Raw genomic sequence first — 14,614 nt, forward strand, 5'->3', positions numbered from 1 at the left:
TCTTTCTTAATATCTACATGCTCAAGCTTTTCAGTCCGCTGTAAGTCATCCCTACAATCACCAAGAACCTTTTCCGTAGTGAATACTGAAGCAAAGTATTCATTAATTACCTCTGCTATCTCCTCCGGTTCCATACACACTTTTCCAGTGTCACACTGGATTGGTCTTATTCTCTCACGTCTTATCCTCTTGTTCTTCACATACTTGCAGAATGCCTTGGGGTTTTCCTTAGTCCTATCTGCCAAGGCCTTCTCATGGCCCCTTCTGGCTCTCCTAATTTCATTTTTAAGTTCCTTCCTGCTAGCCTTATAATTTTCTAGATCTCTATCATTACCTAGTTTTTTGAACCTATCGTAAGCTCTTCTTTTCTTCTTGACTAGATTTTCAACAGCCTTTGTACACCACAGTTCCTGTACTCTACCATCTTTTCCCTGTCTCATTGGAACATACCTGTGCAGAACTCCATGCAAGTATTCCCTGAATATTTGCCACATTTCTTCCACACATTTCCCTGAGAACATCTGTTCCCAATTTATGCTTCCAAGTTCCTGCCTGATAGCTTCATATTTCCCCTTACTCCAATTAAACACTTTCCTAACTTGTCTGTTCCTATCCCTCTCCAATGTTATGGTAAGGGAGATAGAATTGTGATCACTATCTCCAAAATGCTCTCCCACTGAGAGATCTGTCACCTGACCAGGTTCATTTCCCAATACCAGATCAAGTACAGCCGCTCCTCTTGTAGGCTTATCTACATATTGTGTCAAGAAATCTTCCTGAACATGCCTAACAAATTCCACCCCATCTAAACTCCTCGCTCCAGGGAGATGCCAATCGATATTTGGGAAATTAAAATCTCCCATCACGAGCACCCTGTTATTATTACACCTTTCCAGAATCTGTCTCCCTATCTGCTCCTCAATGACTCTGTTACTATTGGGTGGTCTATAAAAAACACCCAGTAGAGTTAGTGACTCCTTCCTGTTTCTAACTTTCACACACAGAGACTCTGTAGACAATCCCTCCATGTCTTCCTCCTTTCCTGCAGCTGTGACACTATCTCTGATCAGCAGTGCCATGCCCCCGCCTCTTTTGCCTCCCTCCCTGTCCTTTCTGAAACATCTAAAACCTGGCATTTGAAGTAACCATTCCTGCCCCTGAGCCATCCAAGTCTCTGTAATGGCCACAACATCATAGCTCGAAGTACTGATCCACACTCTAAGCTCATCCACTTTGTTCATGATACTCCTTGCATTAAAATAGACACATCCCAAACCATCAGAACGAGCGCACTCCTTCTCTATCACCTGTCTATCCTCCCTCTCGCACTGTCTCCAAGCTTTCTCTATTTCTGAGCCAACCGCCTCTTCCTCCGTCTCTTTAGTTCAGTTCCCGCCCCCCACCCCCCCAGCAATTGTAGTTTGAACTCTCCCCAATAGCCTTAGAAGACCTTCCTGCTAGGATATTGGTCCCTCTTGGATTCAAGTGCAACCCATCCTTTTTGTACAGGTCACTCCTGCCCCAAAAGAGTTCCCAATGATCCAGAAGTCTGAGTCCCTGCCCCCTGCTCCAATCCCTCAGCCACGCATTTATCCTTCACCTCACTCTATTCCTATACTCACTGTCACGTGGCACAGGCAGTAATCCCGAGATTACTACCTTTGTGGTCCTGTTTCTCAACTTCCTTCCTAACTCCCTGTAGTCTGCTTTCAGGACCTCCTCCCGTTTCCTGCCTATGTCATTGGTACCAATATGTACCACGATCTCTGGCTGTTCTCCTTTCCACTTCAGGATATCGTGGACGTGATCAGAAACATCCCAGACCCTGGCACCTGGGAGGCAAACTACCATCCATGCTTCTTTCCTGCGTCCCTGGAAGATGGAAGGAAGTGACGAGCCTGTGATGGATGGGACAGTGATTACCACACTCTGCGAATTTCATTGGTCAGGAGCAGAGCAGTTACCATACTGCGCTGAGATGCAATCAATAAGAATTTTTCCTATATTCCATCTGGAGCAATCCTTATGGACATGCCAAATCTCCTCAAACACCTAAAAAAGTGAATATGCTGATGTGCTTTCTTGATCACATCTCCCATCTGAAGGTCAACAGTCACACAAGCCAACCTCCTCAATTATACTGAGGAAAATTCAGCAATTCATTTCTTTCACTTGATTTCAACAAATGCCCTTGGCTTCCAAGGTGAAGAACCGAGGATCGAAAAAGAACAATATACAATCTGCGGGAGGAACTCAGCAGGTCAAACAACATCTGTGGAGGGAAAGGAATGATGAATATTTCAGTCGAAAACTTGCATCAAGTTTCAACTCAAAACATTTGTTGCTCCATAACGCAGCATCTGCCGTTTCTGTGTCTTTAAAATTGAGCTTTGACCAGCGACCAATCCAGACACCAGAATTTGAAACGAGGGGATTTCACTCTGGTCTGCTGTCTGAGTAGAAAAAGAGAGCCGTGGATTACGGCAGCGTAATTGAGCTCTGACCAGTGACCAACTCACATTTGAGATTGAATAGCAAGAGCAAAATAAAGGAAGGCAGGGCAAGAGCAGTGGCCATCGTCTGAGTAGACAGAGTCAGAGTGGTGATTTTGAGGCTTTAGCCCTTCGAGGCTTCAGTCAGAGAATGCAAAGAAAACAAAAAACTCTCGGTTATGTTTTTTTTTCCCTTCCCTTCTTTATATCTGCTCAGTTAGGATAGTAGAGATGCGAGGCAGGATAGTTGAACCCTCTTCTTGCAGGATGTGGGAAGGCAGGGAGACCTCCAGTGTCCCTGATGACTACAACTGTGCATCTAGCTTCTAACAATTCGTGATACGGAGCTGGAGCTGGCATTGGACGAAAGCCAGATCATCTGGGAGACTGAAGCGGTAATAGATAGGACATAGAGAGAAGTAGTTACACCCAAGGTGCAGGACACAGGAAACTGGGTGACAGTCAGGAAGGGGAAGGGGTTAAGGAGTCAGTGTAGAGTGCTCCTGTGGCCATCCCCATCAACAACAGGTCTACCACTTTGGATACTGTTGGGGTTTGACCTAACAGAGGAAAGTCACAGTGGTCGGGTCTCAGCCACTAAGTCTGCCGCTGTGACACAGAAGGGAAGGAGGAGAAGAGGCATGCTCTGGTGATAGGGTATTTGTCAGTTGGGGGAACAGACAGGAGATTCCGTGGGTGAGAACAAGATTCATGGATGGTACATTGCCTCTCGGGTGCCAGGGCCCGGGACAATGGAAATGGCAAGAGGTCGTGGTCCATGTAGGTACTAATGACGTGGGTAGGACAAGTGATGAGGTTCTACATAGGGAGTTAGGTGCTAAGTTAAAGGGCAGGACCTCCAGAGCTGTGATCTCAAAATTGCTACCTGTGCCATGTGCTAGTGAGACTAGAACTAGGAAGATTATGCAAGTTTACATGTGGCTAAGGAGTTGGTGAGGGAGGGAGGGCTTAAGATTTTTGAATCACTGGGCTCTCTTCCAGTGAAGGTAGGACCTGCACAGAAGGGACGGTTTTCACTTGAACTGGATGGGGACTAATATCCTAGCAGGAAGGTTTGTTAATGCTGCACGGTGGGGTTTAACCTAGAGTTGCAGGGGGTTTGGAACCAGAGTGTCAGAATAGTTAGTGGAGAGGTTATGGGGGCAGATGTTGGTAAGGCCTCAGACAAAGTCAGGAATCTAAAGGGTGAGCATGGTGAACTGGTGTCCTGAGCTGCATATATTTCAATGTGAGAAGAATCATAGGAAAGGTGGGTCACAGCAGTGCTCTATTAGGACAGATGGGAGAACTTGACAAGTGAGGTGTTATGGGTGGAACTGAGAAATAGAAAGGTATGCCCATATAAATTGGGCTATATTACAGACCACCCAACAGTCCTAGGGATTTAGAGGAACAAATTTGTTAAAAGATCACAGATTTCTACAAGAAACATAAGGTTGTTATAATAGGTGATTTTAACTTTCTACATATTGACTGGGAATCCTATACTGGGATAGAGTTTGTCAAATGTGGTCAGGAAAGTTTCCTTCATCAGCACATAAAAGTCCCAATGAGAGAGTGTGTGATACTGGATCTGCACTTAGGGAATGAGACAGGGCAGGTAACAGAAGTTTGTGTAGGGGAACACTTTGTATCCAGTGACCACAATGCCATTAGTTTCAAACTAAATATTCAAGAAGAGAGGTCTGGACTGCGGGTTGAGATTCTAAGTTGGAGAAAGGCCGGTTTTGATGGGATCAGAAATGATCTGGTAAGAGTGGACTGGGACAGGCTGCTTTCTGGCAAAGGTGTACTTGGAAAGTGGGAGGCCTTCAGAAACGGAATTTTGAGAGTACAAAGCTTATATGTGCCTGTCGGAATAAAAGGTAAAGATAACAAATATAGGAAACCTTGGTTTTCAAGAGATATTGGGGCCCTGGTTAAGGGAAAAAGCAGGTGCATAGCACATATAAGCAAGTAGAAATAAGTGAGGTGCATATGGAGAATAAGAAATGTTAGAGACCGCTTAAGAAAGAAATCAGGAAGGCTAAAAGAAAGCATTTAGTTGCTCTAGCAGACAAGGTGAAGGAGAATCCTAAGGGATTCTACAGATCTGTTAAGTGTAAAAGGATTGCAAGGGACAAAATTGGTCCTCTGGAAGACCAGAATGGTAATCCGTGTGTGGAGCCAAAATATATGGGAGAGATGTTAAGTGCATTCCTTGCATCTGTATTTACTTGGGAGAGTCTATAGAAGTGATGTAAACCAGCATCAACTTCAAGGACTCTGTACAGATTACAAAGGAGGAGATGTTTGCTACACTGAGGCAGATCAGGGTGGATAAATTCCAGGGCATGACAAGGTGTTCCCTCGTGAGGCAAGTGCAGAAATTGCTGGGGCCCTAGCAGAGGTATTTAAACATCCTTAGCGACAGGAGAGGTAGCAGAGGATTGAAAGGTAGCCAATGTTCCAATATTTGAAAAAGGCTCTAAACAGAAACCAGGAAATTATAAACGCAAACAACAGGAATTCTGCAGATGCTGGAAATTCAAGCAACACACATCAAAGTTGCTGGTGAACGCAGCAGGCCAGGCAGCATCCCTAGGAAGAGGTGCAGTCGACGTTTCAGGCCGAGACCCTTCGTCAGGACTAACTGAAGGAAGAGTGAGTAAGGGATTTGAAAGTTGGAGGGGGAGGGGGAGATCCAAAATGATAGGAGAAGACAGGAGGGGGAGGGATAGAGCCAAGAGCTGGACAGGTGATAGGCAAAAGGGGATACGAGAGGATCATGGGACAGGAGGTCCTGGAAGAAAGACGGGGGGGGGGGGCCCCAGAGGATGGGCAAGAGGTATATTCAGAGGGACAGAGGGAGAAAAAGGAGAGTGAGAGAAAGAACGTGTGTATAAAAATAAGTAACAGATGGGGTACGAGGGGGAGGTTGGGCCTCAGCGGAAGTTAGAGAAGTCGATGTTCATGCCATCAGGTTGGAGGCTACCCAGACGGAATATAAAGTGTTGTTCCTCCAACCTGAGTGTGGCTTCATCTTTACAGTAGAGGAGGCTGTGGATAGACATGTCAGAATGCGAATGGGATGTGGAATTAAAATGTGTGGCCACTGGGAGATCCTGCTTTCTCTGGCAGACAGAGCGTAGATGTTCAGCAAAGCGGTCTCCCAGTCTGCGTCGGGTCTCGCCAATATATAAAAGGCCACATCAGGAGCACCGGACGCAGTATATCACCCCAGTCGACTCACAGGTGAAGTGTTACCTCACCTGGAAGAACTGTTTGGGGCCCTGAATGGTGGTAAGGGAGGAAGTGTAAGGGTATGTGTAGCACTTGTTCCGCTTACACTGATAAGTGCCAGGAGGGAGATCAGTGGGGAGGGATAGGAGGGACGAATGGACAAGGGAGTTGTGTAGGGAGCGATCACTGCGGAAAGCAGAGAGAGAGGGGGAGGGAAAGATGTGCTTAGTGGTGGGATCCCGTTGGAGGTGGCGGAAGTTACGGAGAATAATATGTTGGACCCGGAGGCTGGTGGGGTGGTAGGTGAGGACCAGGGGAACCCTATTCCTAGTGGGGTGGCGGGAGGATGGAGTGAGAGCAGATGTACGTGAAATGGGAGACTGCTTTGCTGAACATCTACGCTCTGTCTGCCAGAGAAGGCAGGATCTCCCAGTGGCCACACATTTTAATTCCACATCCCATTCCCATTCTGACATGTCTATCCACGGCCTCCTCTACTGTAAAGATGAAGCCACACTCAGGTTGGAGGAACAACACCTTATCTTCCGTCTGGGTAGCCTCCAACCTGATGGCATGACCATCCACTTCTCTAACTTCCGCTAAGGCCCCACCTCCCCCTCGTACCCCATCTGTTACTTATTTTTATGCACACATTCTTTCTCTCATTCTCCTTTTTCTCCCTCTGTCCCTCTGAATATACCTCTTGCCCATCCTCTGGGTCCCCCCCCCTTGTCTTTCTTCTCAGACCTCCTGTCCCATGATCCTCTCGTATCCCCTTTTGCCTATCACCTGTCCAGCTCTTGGCTCTATCCTTCCCCCTCCTACTTTCAAATCCATATCTCACTCTTCCTTCAGTTAGTCCTGACGAAGGGTCTCGGCCTGAAACGTCGACTGCACCTCTTCCTACAGATGCCGCCTGGCCTGCTGCGTTCACCAGCAACTTTGATGTGTGTTACCAGGAAATTATAGCCTGATGAGTCTGACATCAGTTGTGGGGAAGTTATTGGAAGGTATTCTAAGGGACTGGATATGTAAGTATTCGAATAGACATGGACTGATTAAGTATAGTCAACATGCATTCTTGCATAGCAGGTCATGTCTCACCAAACCGATAGAGTTTTTGAGGAAGTTACCCCGAAATTGGATGAAGGCAAGGCAGTGGATGTTGTCTACATGAAACTTAGTAAGGCACTTGACAAGGTCCCATATGGAAGGCAGGTTAAGAAGGTTCAGTTGTTCAGCATTCAGGATGAGGTAGTAAATTGGATTAGACTTTGGCTTTGTGGGAGAAGCCAGAGACTGGTAGCAGAGGGTTGCCTCTCTGACTGGATGCCTGTGACTAGTGGTGTGCCACAGAGATCGGTGCTGAGTTCTTTGCTGTTTGTCATCTATATCAATAACCTGGATGATAACGTGGTTATCTGGATCAGCAAATTTATGGATGGCACCAAAATTGCGGGTGTAGTGGACAGTGAGGAAGGCTTGAGAGGGATCAGCATCAGCTGGAAAAATGGGCTGAAAATTGGCAGATGGAATTTAATGCAGACAAGTGTGAGGTTTTGCATTCAATAGGACCAACTGTTGTAGGTCTTACACAGTGAATGGTAGGGCATTGAGGAGTGTGTAGAACAAAGGAATCTGGGTATACAGGTTCATAATTCATTGAAAGTGGTATCAGAGGAAGATAGGGCTATAGAGAAAGCTTTTGGAACATTTGCCTTCATAAATCAATGCATTGAGTACAGAAGGTGGAATGTTATGTTGAAGTTGTATAAGATGTTGGTGAGGCCTAATCTGGAGTATTGTGTCCAGTTTTGGTCACCTACCTACATGAAAGATGTAAACAGAGTTGAAAGAGTGCAGAGAAAATCTACAAGGGTGTTGCCAGGACCAGAGGACCTGAGTTATAAGGAAAGATTGAATAGGTTAGGACTGTATTCTTTGGAACATAGAAGATTGCGAAAAGATTTGATAGAGGCATACAAAATTATGTGTGGTTGAGACGGGGTAAATGCAAGCAGGAGTTTTCCACTGTGGTTTGGTGGGACTACAACCAGAGGTCACAGGTTCGGGGTAAAAGGTGAGAAGTTTAAGGCGAGCATGAGGAGAAACTTCTTCACTCAGAGGGTCCAGAGAGAGTGGAATGAGTTGCCAGCACAAGTGGTAAATGGGAGCTCGATTTCAATGTTTAAGAGCAGTTTGGTTAGGTAGATAGATAGTAGAGATATGGAGGGCTATGGTCCCAGTTCAGGTCAATGGGAGTAGGCAGTTTAAATGTTTTCTGCATGGACTAGATGGGCCAAAGGGCCCATTTCTGTGCTGTACTTCTCTATAACTCCAAAAGGACAGATCTCTTTCAAGCTCATTAGCTTGGAATAGAAAAGACGAAACAATGATGGATGAACATTGTCCTGGATCTTATCATACTTGCTCATACTTTAAGTGTAAATTCATTATCTACCTCACAGTTTCAGACTTGGGATTTCACCTTCTAAACCAGAAAATTGCATTGGAAATTACTATGGTAAACAATGTACTTTAAAGCCATTAAAATGAATTAGCATTATTGTACTGTGAATCCTAGATGTAATAGGCTGACAGAACAGACCACCAAGAAGGAAGCTTGAAAATTGCCTTATTTTTGTTCTAATTGTGCTCTTTCTTGTAAATCTGGTGTTTAATTTATATTTAATTTGTTTTTCTTGTGAATGCCACTATGTGATGCTTTGTGCCTGTGATATTTCTGCAAGTAAGTTTTTCATTGCACCGGTGACAATAAACTTGATTTTGACTTTACTGGTCATGCATTTTATTGTCTGGTCTGCACATCATTTTCTCGGTAACTGTAACGCAATATTTTACAACCTGTTATTGTTTTTCCCTTCTACCTCAATGCACTGTTGTAATGAAATGATCTTTATGGATGGTATGCAGCACAGAGTTTTTCACTATACCTCAGTACATATTACAATAATTACCCTATTTACTAATTCCATCATAAAATGAACAATAAATAAATCTTTTCAAAATTATTCATTGTAGGTGTCAAGGCTAACAGTGGGCCTTGTTATCTAAGTATGTATGCTAAGTATTATTGAGAAGATAGTGGCAAGTAGTCTTCTACAAGTTCATTATTGCACATGGGGAGAGCTCCTTGTGCTGCAGCAGAAAACGGCATAGTCAGTACTGGAGCTGAGACAAGGGGTACGGTGCATGCTAATGGAGAACTTACACTCAGTGGTCACTTGATTAGCTATCTTCTGTACCTAATAAAGTGGCCATGGAGTGTATGTTTGTGGTCTTCTGCTGCTGTAGCCCATCTACTTCACAAGGTTCGAGATGTTGTGCATTCAGAGATGCTCTTCTGCATGCCACTGTTGTAATGTGAGGTTATTTGAGGTACTGGCACCTTCCCGTCAGCTTCAACCAGCCTAGTTATCCTCCTCTGACCTCTCTCCTCTCTCATTAACAAGGCATTTTCATCCACAGAACTGCTGCTCATCAGATTTTTTTTGTATCTCGCACCATTCTCTGTAAACTCCAGAGACTGTTGTGCGTGATCAGCAGTTTCTGGGATACTTAAACCACCCAATCTGGCACCAACAATCATTCCATGGACAAAATTACTTAGACGACATTTCTTCTCCATTCCAATCTTTGGCCTGAACTACAACTGAACCCCTTTACCATATTGGCATGCTTGTTATGCCTTGTGTTGCTGCCACATGTTTGGATGATTAAATATTTACATTAAGTGGCCACTGATTGGATAATTAAATCAATTACCTAATAGTGGGTTGAAACAGCTGGGAGGTGGGGGACTGCCCAAATTTTCAAGCACATTTAGGTGTTGAGACAGTTTTTGCACGTCAAATGTCATAACTGCCTGACCACTCTGGGTAAGACAGAAGCTAGCCCTAAAACTGCAAAACTATTAGGTGGGGGTGTTGGGAGAACTGACCTTTTTTTTGTGCCACTGGAGAATTAATCTGAATTGTATTAATTTGGCTGGTTTTACCCAGGGCAGCATGTTGGACAGTGACAGCAAGTCAGGGTGGAGAGTGCCAGTCAGAAAGTGCGATAGATATCCCAGATAAACACGGGAAGGAGCTCGGCTGTGACAAGGCTGGACCAAGAATAAACTGAGCAAAGTTTATTATATGTAAAAAGAATAAAGGTATGACACTTTTGCACACCTCCCCACACACTAACTCTCCCACCATGTGTGTATACACACACACCACCCACACACTAACTCTCCCAATGTGTGTACAGTATACACACACACCATGTTGCTTCTGCACACCTCCCCACACACCAACTCTCCCACCATGCGTATAGACACACACACACACACACACACACACCACGTTGCTCCTGAAGGCTTGTGTTAGAGTGAGTTTTTGGGTAGATGATTCATTTACTCTTAAATGACTATGGCCACCAGTTTTCTGCTCTTTGACAAAGTACTGTGGATTGAGTTCACAACAATGCATTTCGTAAAAGCTGTGATACCAGAATTCTAGCCCAGACACTGTTGCTGCCTCTGGGATGGAAGTGTGAAGTTTACAGGTAGTTTCGACGGCAGCATTATTTATACTTTGTAAACATGAATTGTCCTCTACGTTAGAACGTAAAATACCAAATAAATGTATTGTTGATTTAACTTGCATTTCTAAAAGCTGTGAATACCAGCCCAGACATGCCGGCGTCGGTAGGACTGGATGAAGTCAGGTGGTGTGATGTTTTGTATGTAGCTTCAAAAGAAAGCATTGTCTATACTTTGTAAGTATGGATTGCCCTTTGTGTTTAGCAAATAAATATCGAGCCCACATTGGGCTAGCAGACCTTTCCACCGAAAGTGTCTCCGTCCGTATGATGCCTGCTGTACCTTGTTGTATTGAATAAAGAAGCTCCTTTGTATCTACCAGTGACTCTCTCGCTCTCCCGTGATTTCATTCACGCCACAACAGCTTGTGCAACCAAATAAGGTGTAAACCTGGAATGAGGCATACAGTCTGACAGTATTTTTTCCCAGATTTATTTCTGTCCCCCAATCGCCTCCTCCTCTGGCACTGAATTTACCGCCTTGTGAATTACAACACTGATCATCAGGTTTGTGGATAATGTGTTACCACTCTAGTTCCACTCTCCCAGAACACCGCACCTGCTGTTCCAGACGCAGTGAATCATTACGAAGTAACGTAGTAATGTGGCTCCTGGACATTGATACAAAGGCGCGCAACAAAAACCTGGAGCCGCAAATTCAAATTCAGAATCCGAATCGGGTTAATTATCACTCACAGCTGTCGTGAAGTTTGTTGTTTTGCAGCATCAGTACAGTGCAATACACAAAAACACACATTACAATCATATATATCTACATACATACACACACATTTTATACGGATATATACATATACATAAGTATTAGAAATAAAGAACAAAAATAGTGAGGTAGTGTTCATGGGCTGCTTCATTGTCCGTTCAGAAATACGATGGCGGAGGAGATGAAGCTGTTTCTAAAACGCTGAATGTGTGTCTTCAGGCTTCTGTACCTCCTCCCTGATGGTAGCAATGAGAAAAGGGTCATGTCCTGAATGATGGGGGTCCTTAATGACGGATGCCGCCTTTTTGGGCATCACCTTTTGAAGATGTCCTCTATGCTGGGGAGGCTGGTAACCAGAAAGGAACTGGCTGAGTTTACAAGCTCTAGTTGCACAGTCGGCTGCAGAATTTCAATTCAGCAAACTGAATTTGTGATAAATGTTCGTTTCAGTCACTCCAAAGCTGATTCCTTTATATCCCTTTATCGTTCTGTAAATGTCAAGTGACCTACTTCCCGGAAAAGGGCCAGTAACACCATGAGGAATCACACCCACCCCTGACTTTGGACTGTTTTCCCATTCCTAACAGGGAGGAGGCTATGCAGCATCCATACCAGCACCGCCAGACTCAGAAACTGCTATTTCCCTAAGTCGCCAAACGGATCAACACCTCCACCCTTTATTAAACTACACCACCTAACGTCACTTCATGTACCTACAATCAGTCTGTGTATATAAGTTACTTGCGCGTTGCTTTTATACGATTGTATTTATATTTACTGTGTTTTACAAGTTTTGCTCTCTATGCTCAATGTGTGTGTTTTTATGCTGTATTGGATCCGGGGTATTAGATCATTTCGTTCTCCTTTACACTCGTGTACTGAAGAATAACTAGAAACAATCTCGAATCTTGAAGTGGCACAATCCTGGAATACTCTGAAGTGGCCTCCAGTATTCGGCTCAAGGGCGGTGAAAACGCAACGCCCACATGACACAATGGTTACGTTAATCTCTGCCTTTAATTACAAGCCACTCTCAAAGTTACAACACGAATACATTTTCCACTGGAAGATAAATGTATAGTGACCCCAGTCATTAAAGGCACGTTACCTGAAACTGGAGCGGAGATCTGTTTGGATTGTAACCTTCATCGCAGCTGCCGCCCAGCTCCTTGAGAGTGAGAGGTGGGGACCGGGGGTATTCTCTGCCGTAGCAGCTGTCTCTCAGCCCCAACCTATGCTGCCAATCTTGTGCAGGCAAGCACCGACGAGCCTCTCGGATGGTGGCGAAATCAGCCATTTGTCAGTCACCAGGCCGAGAAATACTTTCCAATAAACCATACGCGGCATTACAGAAGCAGTCTGCAGGATCAGACAGTGATTGGGTACAACTCAGTACAACTACCCTGCAGCTCTGCGGGTTCAATATTCCCACATTTTACGAGAGGCAAATAGTTGTTTGCATCGGTCACTAGGAAAACAAATCCGGGCACTTCCTATTTCTTCTAGTGTCACTTTGAAATACCCCGCCTTCTGCGTCCACAGTAACGGGAAATATACACGCAATTGCAACCGACAACTGTCCTGTCTCTCTAACTCTCCCCGATACTTTGTAAGCATATTTCGAGTGCTATTTTTATTTAAATTCTCCTTTTACAGAAGTCCCCAGCCCCTTCGATTACTCCAAGGGGCTTCAGTGTATTTTAACGCTGGATTAATTCCCAAAACCGACTCCCACCTAGAATCCTCCCCCAGCAATAATGCGTCCAATTTTTTTCCCCGGAGTTTCCCTGACAATGTAACCACTTTCAGTTATAATGCATCCCGTCCAGGGCGACTTCGCACAGACTGCGCCTGCGCAGCGGGCAGTACCGCGGGAATTTCTCCTCGAATTCAATTGGATTAAAATTGTGCACAGACTGAACGACCGACGATTGGGAAGGATAACACACTGCTCTTTGAAATCATCTGTATCTTCTTTTAAAATTGCAAACTCAAATTTTACTCTATTTTAATCTGTTGTTCATACGATCATTCAAACCTGCTGTTTCACAAGGAATTCCAGGTTATAACGTTAACGGTGCTCTGGAGCCGGGTTGACCTGTATTTCCTCCGCTTTAAAGTATATTTGAACTTCATGTCAATTAATTTATGCAGCTATACAAAAACAAAAGTACTCTGGATGCAGAGAATCTGAAATAAAATCAGAAATTGCTGGTTTCCCTGATTTTAGACTGCATATGTACTCTGCTCCCGACGCATAGGTTTCGAACGGTTTTCTAAATTGAACCAAAATATGAGCGAACTCATGGTAAATTGATTACCTCTCCCTCTCCGAAGATGGTCAGCTTTCGCACCTGTTAACGCCTCTCTCCTTTTGCTGAAGTATCCCAATTACCTCCAAACCCAGTATCTCTGTGCTCTCTTTATCCCTCAAACCATTGGGTTGTTATCCCCTCGATGCCTATTGACGCCTTAACGCCATTATCTCCTCTCCTTTGGGATTTTAGTTCTTTGGCCCATACATGAGTGAGGTCTGGAGGAAAGAGCTCCGAGTGATATCCAAAATGTACTTCAGAAACGGTTCTTTGCAAATGTATCCCATTTTCTGCTTTCCAATATTTTGTCAATAGCTGAGAATGCAAAGCGTGGTAATTACGTAAATGAGATTTCTCCTGTTTATTGGCAACAAGATCTAAACTCCTGCATTGCACTAGGGCAGACAGAGGAATACAGATACTACACACCGGATGCTGGAATTCTTGAGCAACACACATAAAATGCTAGAGGAACTCAACAAGTCAGTCAGCCAGCATCTATAGAGAACAGGGGTTCTCTGCCTTTTTATGCCATGGACCAATGATTAAAGGCATCCCTTAGTCTTGCAAGACCATGGATCTGCGCCTGGAAAGTCTTCACTCTCCAGGGCGCAGGCCTGGGCAAGGTTGTATGGAAGACTGGCAGTTGCCTATGCTGCAAGTCTCCCCTCTCCATGACACCGATGTTGTCCAAGGGAAGGGCATTAGGACCCATACAGCTTGGCACCAGTGTCGTCGCAAAGCAATGTGTGATTAAGTGCCTCGCTCAAGGACACGACACAACACGCCGCCTCAGATCGCTAGTCGAACGCCTGAACCACTTAGCCACGTGCCCACATGGCCCAATACTATTAAGAAAAGGTCCATGGACCCCAGGTTGGGAACCCGATTGAGAGGAATAAACAGCTGAAGTTTTAGGCTGAGACGCCTTAACCATTTGGCCACGTGCCCACATGGACCAATACTATTAAGAAAAGGTTCATGGACCCCAGGTTGGGAACCCCTGATTGAGAGGAATAAACAGCTGAAGTTTTAGACTGAGACCTTTCATCAGAACTGGAAAGGAAGGGCTAAGAAGCCAGCATAAGAAGTGGTGGAGGGGAGGAGAAGAGGAGGAGGAGAACAGGCTGGAAAATGATGGATGAGACCAGGTGAGGGGTAAGTGAGTAGGTGGAGAGGGAGAATGAAGTGTAAAGCTTGAAGGTGATTACTGGAAGAGGTGAAGGGCTGAAGTA

General features: G+C 44.8%; 1 protein-coding gene across 3 annotated transcripts in view; it reads right to left on the minus strand.

Moving 5' to 3' along the window:
* LOC140212134 (uncharacterized) overlaps positions 1 to 12,722 on the minus strand; it is a 143,150-nt gene extending 130,428 nt beyond the window's left edge. For all 3 annotated transcript variants that reach the window (XR_011889652.1, XM_072282733.1, XM_072282732.1), the window contains exon 1: positions 12,173 to 12,722. Coding sequence is in view for 2 of the 3 variants with exons in the window: in XM_072282733.1 (XP_072138834.1) it covers positions 12,173 to 12,361 (189 nt within the window). In the remaining variant the exon portion in view is untranslated. The remainder of the gene's footprint in view (positions 1 to 12,172) is intronic.
* Positions 12,723 to 14,614: the final 1,892 nt, after the last annotated feature.

Source organism: Mobula birostris, chromosome 18 (genome assembly GCF_030028105.1).
Source record: "Mobula birostris isolate sMobBir1 chromosome 18, sMobBir1.hap1, whole genome shotgun sequence".
Taxonomy (NCBI): Eukaryota; Metazoa; Chordata; class Chondrichthyes; order Myliobatiformes; family Myliobatidae; genus Mobula; species Mobula birostris.